This window comes from Macrotis lagotis, chromosome 4, assembly GCF_037893015.1.
Source record: "Macrotis lagotis isolate mMagLag1 chromosome 4, bilby.v1.9.chrom.fasta, whole genome shotgun sequence".
Classification (NCBI taxonomy): Eukaryota; Metazoa; Chordata; class Mammalia; order Peramelemorphia; family Peramelidae; genus Macrotis; species Macrotis lagotis.
In genome coordinates this window covers 154,776,069-154,797,308 of record NC_133661.1, presented here as the reverse complement: position 1 = coordinate 154,797,308, position 21,240 = coordinate 154,776,069, and the positions used below count along the sequence as shown (strand labels likewise).

The 21,240-nt window shown below is 41.2% G+C and overlaps 3 protein-coding genes, 1 long non-coding RNA gene and 5 other non-coding genes across 9 annotated transcripts in view; 7 read left to right on the top strand and 2 right to left on the bottom strand.

The window, feature by feature from the left end:
• The first annotated feature begins 142 nt into the window (after nucleotides 1–142).
• Nucleotides 143–5,331, top strand: LOC141521666 (large ribosomal subunit protein uL4-like). Its single transcript, XM_074234446.1, has 10 exons — nucleotides 143–232; nucleotides 1,149–1,320; nucleotides 1,659–1,765; nucleotides 2,163–2,301; nucleotides 2,874–2,998; nucleotides 3,695–3,824; nucleotides 4,207–4,363; nucleotides 4,585–4,668; nucleotides 4,775–4,895; nucleotides 4,978–5,331. The coding sequence occupies exons 1-10, from the start codon at nucleotides 230–232 to the stop codon at nucleotides 5,230–5,232; spliced, it is 1,293 nt and encodes a 430-aa protein (XP_074090547.1). The 5' UTR covers nucleotides 143–229; the 3' UTR covers nucleotides 5,233–5,331.
• Nucleotides 963–1,063, top strand: LOC141523189 (small nucleolar RNA SNORD16). Its single transcript, XR_012478381.1, has one exon. It is a non-coding gene; the product is annotated as a small nucleolar RNA SNORD16 (small nucleolar RNA).
• LOC141523182 (small nucleolar RNA SNORD18) lies at nucleotides 1,504–1,576 on the top strand. Its single transcript, XR_012478375.1, has one exon. It is a non-coding gene; the product is annotated as a small nucleolar RNA SNORD18 (small nucleolar RNA).
• LOC141523187 (small nucleolar RNA SNORD16) lies at nucleotides 1,997–2,096 on the top strand. The gene has a single exon (XR_012478379.1). It is a non-coding gene; the product is annotated as a small nucleolar RNA SNORD16 (small nucleolar RNA).
• LOC141523184 (small nucleolar RNA SNORD18) lies at nucleotides 3,474–3,544 on the top strand. Its single transcript, XR_012478377.1, has one exon. It is a non-coding gene; the product is annotated as a small nucleolar RNA SNORD18 (small nucleolar RNA).
• On the top strand, nucleotides 4,413–4,484 carry LOC141523180 (small nucleolar RNA SNORD18). Its single transcript, XR_012478373.1, has one exon. It is a non-coding gene; the product is annotated as a small nucleolar RNA SNORD18 (small nucleolar RNA).
• A 941-nt stretch (nucleotides 5,332–6,272) lies between the features above and the next one.
• On the top strand, nucleotides 6,273–9,594 carry LOC141521664 (snRNA-activating protein complex subunit 5-like). Its single transcript, XM_074234445.1, has 3 exons — nucleotides 6,273–6,443; nucleotides 7,759–7,860; nucleotides 8,779–9,594. Exons 1-3 carry the CDS (start codon nucleotides 6,354–6,356, stop codon nucleotides 8,893–8,895), a joined length of 309 nt encoding a protein of 102 aa, XP_074090546.1. The 5' UTR covers nucleotides 6,273–6,353; the 3' UTR covers nucleotides 8,896–9,594.
• Nucleotides 9,595–15,463: 5,869 nt separating this feature from the next.
• LOC141521663 (uncharacterized) lies at nucleotides 15,464–16,581 on the bottom strand. The gene is made up of 3 exons (XR_012478036.1): nucleotides 16,555–16,581; nucleotides 16,182–16,227; nucleotides 15,464–15,491 (listed from the first exon to the last, which is right to left on the bottom strand). It is a non-coding gene; the product is annotated as an uncharacterized LOC141521663 (long non-coding RNA).
• A 2,567-nt stretch (nucleotides 16,582–19,148) lies between these two features.
• LOC141522752 (dual specificity mitogen-activated protein kinase kinase 1-like) overlaps nucleotides 19,149–21,240 on the bottom strand; it is a 62,999-nt gene continuing 60,907 nt past the window's right edge. Inside the window, exon 9 of the mRNA XM_074236221.1 lies at nucleotides 19,149–20,547. Coding sequence (XP_074092322.1) covers nucleotides 20,468–20,547 — 80 coding nt within the window. The 3' untranslated portion in view covers nucleotides 19,149–20,467. The remainder of the gene's footprint in view (nucleotides 20,548–21,240) is intronic.

Below are 21,240 nucleotides of genomic sequence, written 5' to 3'. Positions count from 1 at the left end.
GGCGACAGGATTATTTCAATAATTTAATTTCACCTTTATAGGAAGAAATGGTGTGTTTAGAAAATAAATAATGAGAAAAGAAATGTTCCGCTCTTTTTCATTGGTTCTGAAGTGGTGCAGCGCGCAGGGGGAGGGATACATATAATTCTAAGTTGGTGCTGAGCACTTCCTTTTCCTGCGGGAGCCGTCGGGCGGAGAGGAGCGTGGCTCTTACTCTCCGGCGCCCGCCATGGTGAGTGACTCTGGTGGGGAGGCGTCCCTCGGACAGAAATTGTAGCGTGGGAGATCGGGGGCCGAGGACAGCGGAGTGCGGGTGAAAGGAAGGAGAGGGGGAAAAGCTAGAGCCCCCGGGACGCCGCCTCTGGGTCGGGCTGGGTGGTGTGGCCAGAGGGCAGCCATCTTAGAAGCAACGCGTGTCTGCCGGGCCGGGCCGGGCCGGCCGAGGGCTGCGGGGCCGGGCCGGGCCGGCCGAGGGCTGCGGGCCGCGCGGCTGTACGGGATGAGGGAGCCGGCGGACTGTCGGGCTGCCGGGGCCCGGGGCTCGGAGCAGGCCGGACCCGGCTTTGGAGTGTGGAATGAACTTTAGGGGAAGAGTTTGCTGCAGGCCTCAGTGTGCTTGATGTCACATGGGCTTTACTATAACCAAGTTTTATTTAAAATTTGGAATCTGCAGTGTCGGAACTTCGAAGGGCGTTAGGCTGAGGGTACTAGAGCTAATTTGACAATGCATCTTAATATTTTAAGCTAAAGAAAACTGCAATTAGAGATGTAGTTTGTGGCTTTTCCTAGAGGAATCTGATCCAGAGCAGGTTTGTCTCACTTGCATTGAATAAATTCCATAAAGAGAATTGACTCAAAATATTAACTAATATATATTTGGGCTTCTTCCTTAGATTTTTTTGAAGATTTTATATGAAATTGGTTTTAAGTTTCTTTTGGGGTCTTTGCAAACTTTAAGAACTTGCTATGATGTTGTAATTTGCGTCTTACCTAGTGTTCAGTGACAGTTGCCTGCTGTCGGTAAACTGGCGCTTTTTGGGTGATGACCACTTGTAGCTGAGCAATGTTCGTGGTATTCTTAGAAAACAAAGGATGTCAAACTCTTCCCAAATGTGGTTTATTAAGTGTTTGTTTTCTTTTTCTCCCAGGCTTGTGTACGACCCCTGATATCTGTGTACTCCGAAAAGGGGGAAGTATCTGGCAAAAATGTTACTTTGCCTGCCGTCTTTAAGGCTCCAATTCGTCCAGATATTGTGAATTTTGTTCATACCAACTTGAGAAAAAATAACCGACAACCTTATGCTGTCAGTGAATTAGCAGGTATGGCCATTTATACATATAGCTTAAGATAACTTATTTTAAAAACAAACCTTGAATTTGGAGAAATATGGGCTTTTTACAAAGCCAAAGTAGGAAGCACCCACGTTTTAACTGAGTCTATATTTATAAATTTGTGTGAGTTACCTGAGGTGTGACTCCAAAGGGAAAATGTTTAGTGCTGCAGAGAAATGATGAGATTTCCACTTCATTGGTCCGTGTTTCTGAACCACATGATTTTTATGGAAGTTCTGATAGTCTGTAGTATATGCAGTCAGCTAGTGTGGATTTGATATATTAAATCTCAGTTGCCTCTCCTTACACCTTTTTTTATTTTTCAGGTCATCAGACCAGTGCTGAGTCTTGGGGAACTGGCAGAGCTGTTGCCCGAATCCCTCGTGTTCGGGGTGGAGGGACTCATCGCTCTGGCCAGGGTGCTTTTGGAAATGTATCCTTAGTCTGCATTTTTCTTTTCTAAGCATGAAAATTGGGAAGTTAATGACACTTCAGTAAAAATTTGGGTTTTATGGACAAAATATGGCCTCTGCTATTCTCTATAGTAGTCCTCTGAGGTGAATTGTGTGTGTGTATATACACATACAAAACACCTTTTCAGGACTTCACATATAATTAGCACTAAAAATTAATAAGGGAAAGTAGATGTGACATAATATTAGCTTGCTATGATGCTGTAATTTGCGTCTTACTCTGTTTTCAGTGACAGTTGCCTGCTGTCAGTAAGCTGGTACAGAAGGTTGCTGAAAAAGTTTCTCTGAGCAAGACCTAAGTAAAAGTTTTTTGAATTTTAATTAAGAGATAAATTGGATTCTTGACTAGAAAAATAGATGTGCCGAGGAGGTCGTATGTTTGCTCCTACAAAGACTTGGCGCCGTTGGCATCGCAGAGTGAATACAACACAAAAACGATATGCCATCTGCTCTGCTTTGGCAGCCTCTTCCCTGCCAGCACTGGTCATGTCAAAAGGTTTGTATGGATGGGATGTTTTGAGTGAAGGACACTTAGCTGTTGCAATGCAGACCTCATTCTCTTATTTGAGAGATTTCCAATATAAACTTTAGGGAAATGTTCTTGGCGAAATGATGGAAAAAAATTGGATTCTAATCCTGGCTTTGCTTGTGATTTTGAACTTTGCCTGGGATTGGGTTTTTTGCTATTAAGTTCATTCATTGATAGCTACCTTGGTCCATTTCCCCCTGGGATTCTGAGCAGTCTAGAAATGAGTATTTTAGGAACAAGAAATATAGGAAGAAAGGGAATAAAGGTATTAATTTGATCCTAACAATCCTACAAGGTTGATTGTTTTATCCCCATTTTACAAAAAAAGAAACCAAAGCAAACAGATTGTGACTTTTCTGTGATCACACAGATAGTAGTAAGGGTCTGCTAACAGATTTTTTTTTATTTACTGGGCTACCAGTGTTCTGCATTTTATCATTGATAGTTGTTTGTCTATTTTGGCTGGCTTTATATGGTCAGGAAAATTATTTTTCTATGGAATTGGCATGAACAAGTATAACTGAAATAAATTTTCTTAGGTCATCGAATTGAAGAAGTTCCAGAACTTCCTCTAGTGGTTGAAGATAAAGTAGAGGGCTATAAGAAAACCAAGGAAGCAGTTTTGCTGCTTAAGAAGCTGAAGGCATGGAATGACATCAAAAAGGTGAATTGATTGGGCATAGTATTTAGTCTCATTACACTTGGTACAGACAAGTAACTAAAATTGGAAAATTGAGATTTTAATCATTTCTTAGGAATAAATTAGCTTAGTCTAATGGAAAGAACTAGACTTGGGAATTAAAGAGGAATTCTTTACCCCTGAGACTTAGAAACTTTGTCCTTTGTAAGTCATTTAACTTCTCTTGAACCTCTTCATCTAGAAAGTGAAATTTCTAATACCTAAATCCTAGATATTATATGTATATGAAAGTGTCTGCCTTCAGGGAGCTTACTTTTATCAGAAGAGGAGACATAAAGAATAAGAAAGGAAAATTTTGGAAGGGGAGGAATTAGCTGAGAGTGAATTGGAAAGGATTTCATATTAGAAATTTGGTTGTTTGCAGGATTTTTTTTAGCGGAGTTGAAGTAAAGAATTCTCATAGGATGGTTTTTACCTCTGGATATGGGGGAGGTCAGCCTTGTAATGATGAGATTCCACTTCATGGTCCGTGTTTCTGAAACAACGTGATTTTGTGGAAGTTCTGATACATGATTGGTAACCTGTATATAGTTAACATTGAAAAGCACTTAAATCTAATGCATTTTCTTCAGTTTAAGAGCTGTTATTTAGCATTGTTTAAAATGTGGAATTAAGATGCTCTTACATTTTTCATTTTTCTCTTTACCTTTTTTTTTTAAGGTCTATGCTTCTCAGCGAATGCGAGCTGGTAAGGGTAAAATGAGAAACCGCCGCCGTATCCAGCGGCGAGGACCTTGTATCATCTATAATGAAGATAATGGTATTATCAAGGCCTTCAGAAACATTCCTGGTAAATTTTTTTTTTATACTTAAATACTTTGAAGAATTGTTTCATCAATGAGAGCACTGCATCTGATCCAAATTGACTAATAGGAATCCTTCAGGAGGGACCTCTTGAACTTAATGTTTTTTTCTGACTGAGTGGGACAGTCCAGTACTTAAGACTTTTTTTCTTTGAATAAGATGAGATTCCATTTTATAATGTGCTTCTGAAATACAAGATTCTGTTGGACATTCAGATACTTGGTGTATTATAATTACACTGGAAAAAACTTAACTTTTGATGTTTTATGCTTCATTGTAATGTTTATATTTAAATGCCTTTAAGTGACAAGAAAGGTAAATGGGGTTGTTTTGGAAGACAGTTCTTCACATTTTGTTTTAACTTACAGGTATTACTCTACTTAATGTGAGTAAATTGAACCTGTTGAGACTCGCTCCTGGTGGACATGTGGGGCGTTTCTGTATTTGGACTGAAAGTGCCTTCCGCAAGTTGGATGATCTGTATGGTACATGGCGCAGGCCTGCCACCCTGAAGAGTCACTACAAGTAAGTGTTCTCAAAATTAAACTGTTTAGTATAATTGAAATAAGAGTATTAGAAATGATGAGATTCCACTTCATTGGTCCGTGTTTCTGAAACCTATGATTTTAGTGGAGGTTCTGATTCTGGTCTTTTAATGGTGAAATTTAGCTCAATTTTTTCAGATTTTCATTTTAAACACAAAGCACCCTGATTTTCACAAGAACACCTGAATTTTTGCCTTTCAGTCTTCCAATGCACAAGATGACCAATACAGACCTTACCAGGATTTTGAAAAGCCCAGAGATCCGGAGGGCTCTCCGTGCACCACGGTAAATTAGCAATTATCAGCATTTAGATTAATTGTAGAGAGACTTTTATTTATTAGTCATGAACAATAAAATTTCAAGAGCTTAGATTATATCTGTTGATTTACAGCAAGAAGATTCATCGACGAGTACTCAAGAAGAACCCACTGAAGAACTTGAGAATCATGGTGAAACTGAACCCATATGCCAAGACCATGCGCCGGAATACAATTCTACGCCAGGCTAAGAATGTGAGTAATGGCAAATTAGATTTATACTGGTTTTCTTTCATTAGGTTTTTTGGGTTACATTATTTTCTTCTCATCTTTACAGCGGAGAATCAGAGAAAATAAAAGAGCTGCTGCACTAAAGAAGATTATGGAGGCAAAGAAAGCAGTAGATGAGAAAAAGAAGAAGAAGCTTGTAGGTAATAAGAAACTTGCAGGAGCAAAGAAGATTCCAGGGCAGAAGAAAACAGCAGAAAAGAAGCCTGCAGCAGCAAAGAAAACTGTGGAAAAGAAGCCAGCAGCTGAAAAGAAACCTGCCACACCAAAAAAACCCGCAGCTGAGAAGAAGTCTGCTGCATAAACTTGGCATATCAGTTAATCCATTGGGCCACCAACACTGTTTTGTGTGTTTTGTGAATATCTAAATAAATATTCAAAGTGGCTTTGGAGGAAAAAAAAACCTGAAAAAGTTTTTTTAGAAAGTATAAAAATTTCACAAAGACAGGCTTTGAAAAGCTTCCTATTTCAACACAAAAGTTTACCTGGTTGCTTTATAAGTGTCTATAATTGGGCCTTGGGATTCCAGACATTTGTTAATCACACTAGATGCTAGTTGCTCTATACAACTAATTTCAAATATATCCTGGTTTGTATTGGGTATGTATATTGTACAGGGCCATAAAAATTTTTAGAAAGCTGTGTAGGGGCTCAAAAAAGAGTAGAGAATTTGATATTTTAGTCTAGACTAGACACCTAGAGATTAAAGACTTAAGTGGGTATGGGGGGGGGGGGGAGATGTACAAAATGACCTAGAATGGGGTTGGCACATACTGAGTGGTGAGAGTTACTGTGCTGGGTCTCCTTTTGGGAAGTCAATGTAATGCAGCCTCCAGCAGTGGCTGTATGACCCTAGGCAAGTCACTTGACCCGGTTTGCCTCAGTTTCTCATAAATGAGCTGAGAAGGAAATGGCAAATCCGATAGGTCCTTTGCCTACCAGGTGGGGTGGAGGAGTGCAGACACTCCCGGGAGGGTGTGGGGCAGCCCTGTGATGCTCTAGAGTTGGGATCTTGTAGCAGGGAGAGGAGGAACGGCCGCTGCTGGCCTTCCTGCCGCCGGGGCGCCGTGTGCGCATGCGCAGTGTCTGGCTACCAGGCGGACGGTCCGGAGGGACTTGGAGCTGGCCTCTCGGTGCTTCCTGGGCTACAAGCGGCCGCCATGCCCCCGCCTGATACCGCTTCTTAGACGTACTATGGGAGGGTGGGGAGAGCGCGGCTTCTCCCGCCGTCGCCCGCAAAAGCTTCCGGCGGAGGCGCGACGGCTCTCCAGTGGGAGCGGGTCGAACCGGAAGTGATTCCTCCGCCCTTTTCTAAGATGTCCGTTTGCCCGGCCTCTTCCGCATGGGGCTTCGGAGCCATCGGACGGCATCCCCACGGGCGCGGCCTGAGACAGGGAGGAACCGCGGAGGCCGCGAGCCGCCGACATGCTGAGCCGGCTGCAGGAGCTCCGCAAGGAGGAGGAGACGCTGCTGCGCGTCAAGGCGGCGCTGCACGACCAGCTCAATCGGCTGAAGGTGACGCCGCCGGGGCGGCCCCGGGATTCCGCGGGCCTGGGGCGGGGCGGGGCCTCCAGAAGCCCCGCCCCGAGGGGAGGGGAGGCCCGGCCGAGGCGCCCCGCCCCGAGGGGGAGGGGAGGCCCGGCCGAGGCGCCCCGCCCCGAGGGGGAGGGGAGGCCCGGCCGAGGCGCCCCGCCCCGAGGGGAGGGGGAGGGGAGGCCCGGCCGAGGCGCCCCGCCCCGAGGGGGAGGGGGAGGGGAGGCCCGGCCGAGGCGCCCCGCCCCGAGGGGAGGGGGGAGGGGAGGCCCGGCCGAGGCGCCCCGCCCCGAGGGGGAGGGGGGAGGGGAGGCCCGGCCGAGGCGCCCCGCCCCGAGGGGAGGGGGGAGGGGAGGCCCGGCCGAGGCGCCCCGCCCCGAGGGGGAGGGGGAGGGGAGGCCCGGCCGAGGCGCCCCGCCCCGAGGGGAGGGGGGAGGGGAGGCCCGGCCGAGGCGCCCCGCCCCGAGGGGGAGGGGGAGGGGAGGCCCGGCCGAGGCGCCCCGCCCGAGGGGCAGCGCCTGGCACGGCTCCTCCTGCCTCTGCCCCGGGGCGCGCTGAGGAAGCCCCAGGGGGTCGGGCCGGGTGGCCTTGGCCGAGCCTGGCAAAAACTAGACAGGAAAGGGCCTGGGCTTAGCCGGGCAGCCGCAGAGGAAGCGCGCCGCTTTCCTGCTTCCCCTGTGCCAGCCGGGCATCCCCGGGGGCATCCGTGTAACCTGGTCAGTGGCGGTTCCGGCCCCCGGGCCCCCTTCGCAGGGCATTGGCACCCCGCATCGCGGCCGCGGGGCGGCGAGCTGTGGCCCGCAGACCCCCTGCGTGGCATCCCTCCCCCAAGGAGTGGGCGGGCAGCCGCGGCCATAGCCACGGAGGCCGATGCCAGGGGGCAAGCCCTCCATGATGAATCGCCGTCCCTCGCTCCGAAATGGGGCTGTACGCCATCTCCCAAGGCCCCTGCGGCGGGCGCTTGTGATGCCCGGTTCTCACGCCCTCCCCAGCGCTGCCCCCACAGTGGCCCCCTTCCTCGTGCCCTCGGCCAGGCAGAATTCGGGGGCAAGGGCTCGGGCTTGGAGGACTTGCCTTAAAGCGAGCTGGCCGCCCCAGAGATACTTTGTTAAATTGTTCAGGAAGAGCCCAGCGGGCGGAGGACTGCGGTCACGGCTCTGCCCACCCCACCAGCTGCCCCTAGCACACATCCTAGGACCGCATTGCCCTTCCCTTGGCGTACAGCGTGAGCTTTCTTTCCTCTTCGTTGTAAATAGTATAGTGGGATGCAGAATGACCCCGTTGTTTCATGTTTTAGGTTGAAGAGCTGGCCCTTCAATCAATTATTAGCTCCAGAGAAGGGGAAGGGGAAGAGGAAGGAATGACCCATTCTTCACCTCCAACAGAAGAACCAGAAAATGTAAGCATGAGCAGATGTGGGATTGTGGAAAAATTGAAATTCAGAATTAATCGTTTAATTTTCTGCCTTTTGGTAATAAAAATCACTATAAAATCACATTTTTGAGCCTGAGGGACTTTAGAAAGATGAGAAATTTGCTCGGGTTGGTAAAGCAGTTTGTGTATGTCATTTGCTTTTAGCCTTTGCACATACTTATTTCACCATTCACTTCACCTTACTCTCCTCTGTTCATCTCTTATTCTGATAATTCCAAGCATAGTGCTAAGGAAGAATGTCTTGTGCCAAAGTTGTTGCTACTTTGGGAATGAAACATCCCCACTGTAACACGTGCTTGAAAGATCAGCTATCCCAATCAGTAACTTGGGGGAGTAGCAGTATCCCAATCAGTAACTTGGGGGAGTAGCAGCTCATCCTGCGGATAGCAATCCAGTTTAGCTTCAGGAGAGAACAAAAAAAAAAATCCTTTATCTAACCTTAGTCAACAAATGGCCTGAAGGTCAGAATCATTCTTCAAGCATTTATTATGCACTTGCTGTGTGCTGCAACATTTTGTTGGAATCCTCCATTTTGTCTTTGATAAAAGGTATGAATTAATGATTTCCCCTGAGGTGATGCTATATGTGTTTAATTAATTTGAAGCTGGTCAGAAATTAGGCTTAGTCTGCCTTCTGTCATGGTACCTTCTTATGTAACGTGTGATGCAATGAAGTAAAACATTTAATCTGAAACTGAGGAAATATAGGGATATTACTATACTCTGAGAGTCTGAATCTTCAATATCTTAAAGATAGAAATCAGAAGAATAAAGATTTTGCTTTTAAGATCTGGCATTTTAAGCTTTTGAAGTTTTAAGAGCTGGCATTTTTAAGTATTTGGTTTTTTAATAATATTAATTTGTAATCTTTTTGGCCACATTAGATTTTGGTGCACGTAGACAATGAAACTTCCATCAATCAAACAGAATTACAACTAAGCACAAGAAACCATTCTCAAGAAGAAGAGGAGGAAGAGGAGGAGGAGGAATCAGATTCCTAAAGGAGAAAGGGAAAAAAAATCAGGATTATTTATCTAAGTTAATTTTAAGATTCAGGAGTTTTTTTCTATTAAAAAAAAAATTCCAGCACAATCATTATGGACTGTTACCAGGGAATGAAGAACTCTCAGAAGATGCACTATTAAAATGAAGACCATAGTCCAATGGAACTTCAGAGTGTGGAGCAAAACAAAAACTGATCACAGATAGGAAATTTAAGAATTGACATTTTACCATGGGGAAAAAAGGTCAAGTTCATATAATTAGTCAAATTAGATAAAACATACTAGAGATAATACTCCATGTTACATTCTATTGAAATATTCATGTATTTACAACCAGAAAAGTTTATATGTAAGTCAACATTTCACATTTTTCTAATATATACTGACAGGTAAACTCCCTTGTGCACAAAGCAATGCCATGTTATAGCTCCTGAAATGGAGTGAATGGAAAAGTGAAGAAGAGGTATAATGAGATTCAGCTTCTCATATATTGGTGCATAAGCTATTTAAATGCCATTCAGAGAGACATAGAACACAAGATATGTAGTTATGAGCATATCTTAAGAGTTAAATGTGATAAAATGTAGAGTACATTTTACATAGAAAATGCTGTTGAAAGGATACCAAAGCAGAAGAGTCAAATTATGTTCTTGTAGAATGCATACTGAATAATAAAATGGACTTGTTTAAAAATGATTTTTGTATTTAAGGAAACGTGCCATATTTTTAGAAACATCTTAGGATCTACTCGAGTGGATTTGTTTTTTCTTTATAGGATTTTTTTTTTGCAAGGCAATGGGGTTAAGTGGCTTGCCCAAGGCCACACAGCTAGGTAATTATTAAGTGTCTGAGGCCGGATTTGAAGTCAGGTACTCCTGACTCTTCAAGGCCAGTGCTCTATCCACTGTGTCACCTAGCTGCCCCTGGATCATTCTTTATGATAAGTCCATAATAAAAGTTACTTCCATATTTTTCTGCTGTTCCTGTTGCTGATGAAAATTCCCTCCATTCATACCTCCCCACTATCATATATTATATTCTCTCTCCTTTCACTCTGTCCCTCTTCTAAAATGTGCTGTAGGGTAGCTGAGTGGCTCAGTGGACTGATCACCGGCCCTGGGGCCAAGAAGCCCCGAGCCCACATACCACCCCTGAGACCCAGCAACCTCCCAGCCCAGTGGTCCTGGACAGGCCACCCAATCCCAGCCCCTTGCAAGAAGTAAAAGAAAATGTATTATATCTGACAGTTCTCTGCTATGATCCACCCTCTCCTCTATTCCCATATTCCCCTGCCTTCCCCCTTTCCCCCTTCTCTTTTTATTCTAGATGTCTATACCTTAAGTGTGTATGCAGTTTCCTCTCTGAGCCATTTCTGATGGGAGTGAAGGTTCCCTCATTCCCCCTCGCCTCCCCCCACCCATATCATTGCAAAAGCTCATTGTAAAAAATTTTTTTAAACTATCTTTTATATGAAATAGTCTATTTCACCTCTCTTACTCCCAGTGCATTTCCCTTTTAGCCATTATCTCCATTTTTACAATATATCTTTGGATTCAGTTCTTTCCTGTGCTTCATCTATAAAAATTCTACCTACTCTATTAAATAAGAAGTTTCATAAGAGTATTATCAGTATCATTTTTCTATGCAGGAATACATGGAGTTCATCATCATTAAGTCCCTCATATTGTATCCTTCTCCTCCACTCTCTATGCTTCACCTGAGTCCTGTATCTGAAGATCAAACTTTCTGTTCAGCTCTGGTCATTTCAACAGGAACAATTGAAATTCCCATTTCACTGAAAGTCCATCTTTTCCCCTGGAAGAGGATGTTCAGTTTTGCTGGACAGTTGATTCTCAGTTGCATTCCAAGATCTTTTGTCTTCTGCAATATTATATTCCAAGCCCTAAGAGCCCTTAATATAGTTGCTAAGTCCTGTGTGACCCTGACTGCAGTTCCACGGTCTTTGAATTGTGTCCTTCTGGCTGCTTGTAGTATTTTCTGACTTGGGAATTCTGGAACTTGGAATATTAATTCCTGGGGTTTTTTTTTTGGATCTCTTTCCAGGGGAGATCTGTGGATTCTCTCAATTTCTATTTTGCCCTCTGCTTCTAGGATATCAGGGCAATTTTCCTGTAGGATTTCTTTAAAAATGAGGTCAAGGCTTTTTTCCTGATCATGACTTTCAGTTATCCCAATAATTTTTAAATTATCTTTCCTGAATCTGTTTTCCAGATCAGTTTTTTCAATGAAATGTTTCACATTTTCTTCTAGTTTTTCAATCTTTTGGTGTTGAATTATGTCTTGATTTCTCATAAAGTCATCAGCTTCCTTTAGCTCCATTCTACATCTGATGGATGTTTTCTTCAGAAAGCTTTCTTATCTCCTTTACCATCTGGCCAATTCTGCTTTTTAAAGCATTCTTCTCCTCAGTAACTTTTTGAACTGTTTTATCCATTTTACCTATGCTGGCTTTTAGCATGTTTTCTTCAGCATTTTTTTTTTTTTTTTGGATTTCCTTGACTAAGCTGCTGACTTTTTTTCATGTTTTTCCTGCATCTCTCATTTCTTTTCCCAGTTTCTCTCCCTTACTTGATTTTCAAAATCTTTTTTGAGCTCTATCATAGCCTGAGCCCAACTTCTGTTTTTCATGGAGTTTTTTAGATGCAGGAGGATCATACTTCATCTTCAGATTGAGTATTTTGATCCTTCTTGGGATCACAGACGAAGAATTTCTCAATAGTGTTCCTCTTTTTCCTCTGTTTATTCATTTCTCTAGCCTGTGCCTGGTTTGGGCTTGCTTCCTGAACTTTTGAGTATTATTGGGAAATCTGCTTTGTGGGGGGGGGGGTTGGGACCCCACTGGGACCTTTATTCCTCCAAGGTCTTATGCTCTCTTCCCTGTGCTTTGATATGTAGGATGACCACAAGCACTCTCCTCTGCCCTGGAGCCGTCAGGAGGGGCCCTGCTATCTTAGTATGGAAGGCCAAACTACAACCTGGATCTGAGTGTGGGCAAACAGTAGAGTCCTGCCCCAGGGAGAGCAGAGAGCTAGCTTTCTGCTGTCTCCCCGAACCCCTTACTGTGGGCTGTGTTCTGGAGGTGCAGGCTGGTTTCCGCAGATTCTCACTGCAGGTCTGTGGCTGGTGCTCCTCATTTCTACACTCAATTCTGGTGCAGCAGAGTTCTCTCACTGCTCCTTCAAGCTGTTCCCAGTGATCCCTGGTCTGGGCAGCCTCAACTTTTTCCCAACCCCCTGGTCTGGGTTAAACACACCTTTCTTTTTTTTTTTTTTTTTTTGCAAGGCAAACAGGATTAAGTGGCTTGCCCAAGGCCACACAGCTAGGTAATTATTAAGTGTCTGAGACCTGATTTGAATCCAGATACTCCTGACTCCAGAGCCATTGCTTTATCCACTATGCCACCTAGCCGCCCCTAAATACACCTTTCTTGCGGAACTTCTAAGTTATCTTGGACTGGGAAAATGTATCACTCAGCCTTTCTTTGGGTTCTGCCCCTCTAAATTTTGGCTAGTCATAATTTGTTGGCTTTTTGGAGTTTTGGGGGAAAGAGTTTCTGGGAAATGCTGCCTTCATGCTGCCATCTTGGTTCCGCCCTTTGAGTATAATTATTTTTAATAAATCAACTTAATTGAGATAAGTTGATTATACTATATACTAGGGTTATTACCTCTAGAGTTATTGTCTTTTCTAAAATAAAGCAAGGAAAATAAGCCATAATTGTTTTTCTGTTTGTAAAATGGATCACCAAAATCCCATTCAAGTTCTTACTCTAGCATCTAGTAAGTCAGGGATCAATATACTAAAAGATCTTTCCTAGATTTATTTTTCATCTGATAAAAGCAAAACTCCCCATTGTGAAATGTTTTATTGACTGGACAGTCTTGTTCTTGCAAGGAAAATGAGGTCAGAAAGTTCAGAAAATATCTTAAATTGGCATGTAGTATAAAACTAAAACCATTCAAAAAATCATTAAAAACATTAAAAGGAATTTCCAGAAATATAGAATTCATTTGTCTTTTGGTGACTTAGTAATAACTGCTGTAACAAACAATTCAGCTTTTGTTCACCTTTGCAGAGCATTAGCACAATACACAAAATATATACAACTTTTTAGTGCTATAAGCAGTTTTAGAACCAAATTCTCACATCCTTATAGGACTGTTCTCAAAATGTCATAAGTCAGTCCCTACTCATGCTAGTAAATGAGGAAAAATTTTTTTTATTCCAAAAGTCCCATTCCTTAAGTTGGCAGATCCAAATAAAAGATGGAATGGGAATAAGAAAGGTCATCCTATACACTTAAACATGGATCTGAACATTCTAGAGCTATGGGCTTGAGTTTACTTAGAAAATAACTGCCTCCATAAATAGCCAAACTCTTGCATTCTGTGGACAATGATGAATCCCAGAAGATAAAACAAATGGATGGGCATCAAACTGACTAGCATGAAAAACAAGGAAAATAACATGCTAAAGGGGATATGAAAAAACACGTACACTGGGACACTGTTGATGGAACTATAACTAGTTCACCCACTTTAGACAATTTGGGAGTATTCTCGAAAAGCTTTTAAAGTTTTATCTATCTACACACACACACACACACACACACACACAAACACTCTTTAACTCAGTGATAACACTACTAGGTCTGTAACCAAAAGGGATCAATGAAAGAAGAAAAGGACCCATACGTATAAAAATATTTATAGTACCTTTCTGTGATTCCAAAGAACTGAAAACTATGAGAATGCCTATCAATAAGAGAATGGCTGCACAAGTTATGGTACATGATTGTGATGGAATACTGTGCTATTAAAAAATGATTAAGGAGACAGTTTCAGGAAAACCTGGGAAGATTTAGATGAACTGATTAAAGTGAAGTGTGGAAAAACCACGAAAACATACACAGTAAGAGTAATAATGGTAAAGATAATCAACTCTGAAAGACTTCCAAAATGATTGATACAATAACCACCTACAATTTCACAGGACTCACGATGAAACATTCTATCTTACCTCCAAATAAAGGTGATGGACTGAGTGTAGACTGAAGCATATTTTTTCTTCTTTTTTTTGTGCTTGGCTAATGTGGAAATTTGATTATACATATTTGAAATGGATTTTCAGGGTTTTTTTACCTTTCAGGTAGGGGAGGAAAGCAGAATGTGAAATTGCAAATAAAGTTGAACTGAACTAAAAAAGAAAAGTGGGTGGAAAGGACAAATAGGATCCTTTCATATTTCAAGAGGAAAGCTGTTGGAAGCATAGTGGGAGAGATTTTGAACACTGCTGCAGTAATTTTTGTGTGGCTTCTAGAAACATAAAATGACAGGAAAGGCATCTAAAGGTGCATTAGCCAAAAGCAGCCAGCTTCAAGATGTTTCTTGGTCCATTGTTTCCTTCTTGCAACCCTTCCTATTTTCTATAAAAAGCCCAAATAAGTTTAAGAGACCAAAACCACCACTTTCATGTATAATGACCAAAGCATTCCCTGAAATAATTTACACAAAAAACATACTACTTTTAAACTGTTCTTTTAAACTTGATATATTTATTAGAATAAGAGATTAGATTTGTTAAACATTTGAAAATAAAATGGTTAAAATGATCTCCATACAATTTTTAGGCACTATACACACAGTTGTCTTACACATAGTTGGATTAGGAGGAAGATAGATCTGATGAACTTTAATGACTTGATTCATTTGTGACATTCAAAAAATCCCCACTCTTTTAGAAATGCCAGTCAAAAATTAAGAGACATACACCACCAAACAACTCTGAATATCCCATAAAGAGTAATTTTAAAATAAATATAGAAATATAGCCACAAGTCTCTAAGTCCTCACAGTAGACTGATGAAGCCCTGGCTATTATGGCAGTGCAGGGCTCTGACTTGATTTAGGTGAAAACAGCTGGATTCTACACAGACAGCAAAAAAATTACAACACTGTGACATCCACTTTCTAATGCTTGTTTTCATAGCAGCAAAAGCATGCTTCCCATGCACTGCTTGTGAAGGACATTGCAAGGCTCCTCTCTCCCTTCCACTTTAAGGAAAAAAAGGTTAAAAAAGCCTAGTGAGAATGAAGTACCACCAAATGTCAAAAATCCCCCCCCCAAAAAAAAATCACAAGGCCAGCCAGCTTGAGGCTGAAAGAGCAGCAATGCAAAGAATATTCACTGTCATCAAAATTTCACTAATTCAATATCGCACACTTTTTGGAAGGTCATTAACACAAACAAGAAACCCCCAAAGCAAAGCCAATTCATTCAAGAACATAATCAAAATTTAAAAAAAAACACAAATAGAATTTGGCACATGCTTCTTCATCCTTCACAGGGTAAAATGCTCATCTGAACAGAGACAAGCATAAGAAATAGGATCTAGGGTAGCATCATTTTGCACAATGGGGTAAGGTAGCTGCCTTTTCCAGCTTCCAAAATTAACACTTTAGACACAGGCCACATGAGTTGGTGTGCCAGGCTGGTTAAGACCTATGGTGGAGCAGAGCCAGCCTGCAAAATCAACTTCCTCAGCCATCAGACCTCTTGATAAAGGTGTGAACCTATATGTGAGATAATGAAGAGGAAGCAACATTAAAAATTAAGCTTCGCTATGTATAAAACCCTCTGTTTGAAATAGTAAAGACATTCAATAATGGCACTTATAGACAACATTTATGAAAGACTTGCTATCAATCATCAACTTTGATCAATGTAATGAACTACCAATTATGATTCCAAAGGATTAATAATAAAGCAGGCTACTCATTTCCTGATAAAGCAATGGATTCAAAACGCATAATAGGACATTCATTTTTCAAAAAGAAAACATGTGTGTTTATATTTTTAATTAAGAAAAATAGGATTCAAAAGGAATACAATAGTCAAGATGATAAACTGAGCTTGTTCAAACTTAATGGGATCTCCTGCCCACTGAACCACTGGGTGATGGCTCAGAAAGTTGAAGGGAGAGGATTGTAGCTATGGAGATGACTAGCCTTAATAAAAGACTAGAGTCTTATTATATATGTACTAGAAAACTCCTAGCATCACCAGGAAGTAGAAGAGACAATCTCTCAGGTTACATATTAATCACAATCTTTATTCTCCTTCAGCATTTCCCATTATTTAATTTAGATTCTACTTGTATCCAAAAATTGACTAAAAGACACATGATACAACTTATCCTGGTTCTTATACTTTCTTAGGGTAGTAATAGTATTAGTAAGAAATCTATTAAGATTTTTACTTACCATAAGTTGCTTCAAATCAGCTCTTTCTGCTGGGTTTTTTATCAGGCTTTAAAAGAAGAGCAAATGAAAATTATTTTGCTTTGAAAGTAAAAAAAAAATTAACTTGTCACTATAAAATTAACTCCAAAAGATTAATTATTAAGCTGTATATAATATGAAGTGTGATTATCTTATATGTCTTGAAATCCACAACATACAAAAGTTTTGATGCTACAAGTACTTGGGAGAATAGCCAAAGATGTTCAGAGGAGAAAAGCCATCTTGAGTAACCACAAGATTAAGTCAAATCTGGAAATCCTATAGGAGTGTAGTCTAATATAAAAAGTCATATTCTTCAGGATATATACTTCCTAAGAATAAGAAGTCAACTTACCATTTATTCACAAAATCTTGAAATTCCCAGACTAAAGACTCCACTAGGTAACTTTTGGAGGAGGCTGAAAGGACACAATACAACATTAGACCTAACTCTCCAGAGTGGTCAGAGAACCCTCCCCCACAGGCTGGTGTTTCCTCTTATCTCTTCCATCCTCCATTTAAGGGGCAAGGTTGCACCTGAGCTCTTAGCACAAAAGTAAAACAGAATTCAGTCTTTTGGTTCTTAAAATATACTATTGGTATGATGATGCCAAACTTGTTCATCCTGCTGGAACTAAGTACCCCATTCCCTATACTCCATGAGATGTTTAGCCGTACAATTAATGGTGACTTTGACCTAATTTGCTAATGAGCAACAGGAGAAAAGCTAAGTCATCTAGAGTGGTTTTAACTATATAAAGCAGACCAATTCCTAAAAATATGTGTCCACAGAAGAAGGGATCACAGTTAAAGTAAACAAAAAATCAATCAAACATTAATTATGAGGGTAACAGTCTAGAAAAATAATGCAAAAAATGCAATCTGAGAAGGCTTCACACCAGAGGTAGTTCCAGAGATAAGCCAGCCTAGAGGAAAGACTAGGATTCTGAGAGATGATGATGAGGAAACAGAAAAAGAGTTAGAAGATCGACCAGGGAGCAGCTGTGGCCAATGAGGTTGGAAAAGAAGGGATGTAAACTGAAGAAGTGCACCTAAGTGACAGAATAGATAGAACACTGGACCTGGAGCTCAACTGTAACTTCAGACACTTATTAGCTGTATGGATCCCCTTCCCCACCCAAGCAAGTACTTAACCCTGCTTGCCTCAATTTTCTCATCTGTCTTGTATATCTTTGCCAAGAAAACCTTAAATGAGGTCAGAAAGAATTGGACATGATTGAAACAATTGAACAATCAATGCTTACTGCTTGATTAAGAAGAAAAGCTCAATTCATTCAAAAGCCATATGTCTAGAAAATATATCAAGGTAAGTCTGGAACTTAGATGTCTTTCTACTCTCACATTTTTTTCAACCACAAAACCTTCTTTCTTTCATGCCTAGGTGGGACTTGGTAGGACTAGGAGTAGGGAGGAGAGGGAGACAAAGAGAAGTGTTGGAATCACAGGAGGCACTAATTTTTTTTTTAAATGGTTGCTACATCAACAATTCAGTTAGTAAGAAGTATTTTATTCAGTACAGGGGTTTACCAGACCCTTTGATTTCAAACTATTTTACCCTCCATATTAACTAACTTTTGGTCATTTAATTGCTTGTTGGTACTTCTGTCAGAAGAACAAGGAAATGAAATGGTTTTATTTATTCAAGGCAATAGGGTTAAATGACTTGTCCAAGGTCACACAGTTGGATAATTATTAAGTGTCTGAGGCCAAATTTGAACTCAGGTCCTCCTGACTCTAGGGTCAGCACTCTGTCCTGAGCCACCTGGCTGCCCAAGGATATGAAATGTTAAACACCCTCAGCAAACAGTAAAACATCCATTAACAAAATACTCAGTGAATTAGGGGGAAGAAGTTTGAAGAGTAAATTTTAACCTTAAGGAAAGTAAAGCAGAAAACTATTTTGATTCTTATTGCTGAAAAATAGCTTTAGTGTGATATAAACATCCAATTTCAATATAGTTCAGGGACTGATATATGTCTTCCCTGACATGAGGCCAGTTCCTGAAGGAATCCTTAGGAAGAAGACTCCCCACCATTGCCCAGGTCTATGGATCCAGATGGGGAGGTAAGGGATTAGGCTGAAGAGTTACTACCCTAGGACACACCCAGAAAATTGTCTTCTAAAAGAATTGTTATTTCTCTCTCATATTAATAATTAATTACTGATTTAGGACCAGAAGTCTGTAGTTTGTTCAGTTTTGGAAGAACACTGCTGATACTGAGATTCAGTTGACTTTCTCCTTGATCTTGTTCAGAATCCTACCAGTGGGGAAGACCAGTGAATTTTACTCAATCTGGGTGGAGATGAATTCTTTCATTAACTTATCCAAGGCTGGGGGTGATTTGGAAGTCAATGACATGATCAAAATCATGTCCCTTAGCCCCTCATTAAAACAGGTCCAACTCTGATTATGATAATTGCTCCCTTTCAATTCTCTCTCATTATATGTTAAATAATAAAAGATAATTATCACTTTCAGGAACACCCACCTGTCCAAGGGCATGTAAGCACTGATTGGATTCCACAAGGGATCTTTGGCATTCAAGAGGATCACTGACCCTTCTTTTATTAATAATACTAACATTAATGACTAATTACCCAGAAACTATGCCTCTCACCTCTCAAACTTCTTAAACATCACATTTCTAAATAAAATATCTAATTCCAACTTATTCCTTTCTAATTTATCTCTCTTGTTAAAGTTTAGCATAACTGAATCTTAGTTGGCCAAAAGTTCTGTATAACTGAATTTTCACTGTGTCATTATTATTTTTTAAAGCATCATCCTTGTGACGGTCCCATCAGTCCTATTAGGACTTGAAAGGGAAAAACATGGAAACACTAAGGTAAAAGGAGGGTTTGGGAGATTCTCCCATCACCCCCTCTTCCCACCCCCCCCCCCCAGCCCATTAGCACAGTTCATAAATTTCATTTCTTGATCCTTAGTACAGAAGTGATCTTCTAGATATATAGGGAATAGGATGGATCTCATCTAATCAATTGCTAATTGGAAGAAAATGTCATTGAGATTAAAAATTGAAATACTAGTGGTTCCCTGCCTCTTCCCCCTTGTCACTCACTTCCCCTGATTTGCCTATTAGGTGCCAACATTTATGGTTAAATAAATCAAACATGACAGGAGTTTGGGAGGATCATTCATCAATGCTGTCACGGTGACAAATCAGTTCACACTAGATAGAAGTCAGACTCACAGAGAAAATGCATTTTAATTTTAATGTGTACCTACAGCATCTCCCTTCAATGGACAAACATCAGTACTAGCTCCTTGGGGTCTAATGGTAGAATTAGAGGAGGTTCATGTGCCATCTCCTCCAAAGAAAGTCTATGCTTCAGCTAGGGGCAGTGAAGTGGTACAGTAGATAGACTCAGGCCTGCAGTCAGAAAGATCTGAATTCAAATGTGGCCTCAGAATAACTCTGTGACACTAAACAAATCACTTTACCCTGTTTGCCTAAGTTTCCTTATCCATAAAATGAAGAGGAAAAGAAAATGGCAAATTGGATATGACTCAAATAACTGAACAACAAAATTTGCTAAACAAGGTTTTAGCCCATAAATACAGTGTCACTGCAATGAGGGAATGATTATTAGCCAATAAAGAGAAAGGAAAGATTAAAACAAGTGGAGAAGTCAAACTTAGATTGGGATGAAATCCAGGTTAGAAAGGCAAGTTCATAAAACAAAGATCAGTCATCATGAATTATCTCTTTTATCCAAGGGAGGAAAGAACAGCCAAAAAAAGAAACCAGTGATTCTAGATTCAAGTTCCTTTTCCCTCAGGGTAGCCAGAATTTCTGCAGGAAATTTAAGCTCTTGTTGACACATTAGGCCTCCATAATCAGGCCCCATTTTAGCTATCTATCCTTATGGAGCACCTATGGATACCCTCCTAGAGGCTATTATGACAGTGCTGAGTACAACTGGGCTTGTACTCAGCTAGCTCTGTTGTGAGGCCTGGAGAACTGCACTGGAAATCTCTGAGTCCACTTCAGATGAGTTTTATAAGACATTAACATTATGAGCAAGATGTTCTGAAGTCTTCCTATTTGGAAAAGATCCTAGAATTATCAAAGAGACTAATTAGTTCCAACATTATTTGTTTGAACCATGCTAACTGCTTAATAGAAGAACTTTAGCCTGCCCCAGACATCTGAACAACTCACTATTTACCCAGTAGTTATTTGGTCCTTTGCCCCCATTTCCCCAAACTCCAAGACTTGAGATATCATACTGTATTTACCTCATTGACTATATAATCCAGCAGCTCAAAAATTGCCATAGGTGGCCGGCTATCCATTCCATAAGCTGCAAATTTTAGAAAGGAAAAAATAGATTGAAGTCACTTTATTGCTGTGTAATAAATCTCCTTGGGTAATGTCCAAGGAAAGAATGTGGAGGGAAAGGACAATCACCAGGGTGGGGATGGTAGGGATGTGAACAACTGTAACTAATAGGGAAGGACTATGACTGGATCAAAGACATTGCAGAACAATAGCCCTCCCTAGTTCTAACACAGACTCTTATCTTCTTATCCAGGACCATTCTCACCAGATGGAGGAATTTGTGGTCACCTGTACTTCCAGGGTCTGAGAAACTAAGCTCAACTGTGAGCCATCTTTATGCTGATCTAGCCACATCTGAAGGCTGCCTTCATGAAGACAGGTATTATGTCAATCCCATCAGACTGAGAGATCTGAAAACAGCCCTGGGATTTGTTCCTTATCTGTAAGATGTAAATGAAGCTTCTAATGGGATAGAACCTTCCTTAATATCAGGTTCATCTGTGATCTATGAAAACTACTCTAAGCTATGAAGAGTGTTTCCATACAATTTCTTCCAGTTATCGATCTCAAAGTCTTGAATTCCTCCTACCTTACCTGATCTTTGACCATAATCTGGCTCTCCCAGTTTTGAAACATATCTGGGGAGTAGACCCTAAGAACTAGATTTGGTGCCAATGAACTACATAAAAATCCTCATTGCTGCTTTTACTACCTA

Coding starts and splice junctions, on each gene's coding strand:
- LOC141521666 (XM_074234446.1), top strand. Junction 2,999..3,694: donor CATGGAATGACATCAAAAAG/GTGAATTGATTG, acceptor TTTTTTTTTAAG/GTCTATGCTTCTCAGCGAAT. Junction 3,825..4,206: donor GGCCTTCAGAAACATTCCTG/GTAAATTTTTTT, acceptor TTTAACTTACAG/GTATTACTCTACTTAATGTG.
- LOC141521664 (XM_074234445.1), top strand. CDS start 6,354: ATGCTGAGCCGGCTGCAGGAGCTCCGCAAGGAGGAGGAGACGCTGCTG. Junction 6,444..7,758: donor ACCAGCTCAATCGGCTGAAG/GTGACGCCGCCG, acceptor TTCATGTTTTAG/GTTGAAGAGCTGGCCCTTCA. Junction 7,861..8,778: donor CAACAGAAGAACCAGAAAAT/GTAAGCATGAGC, acceptor TGGCCACATTAG/ATTTTGGTGCACGTAGACAA.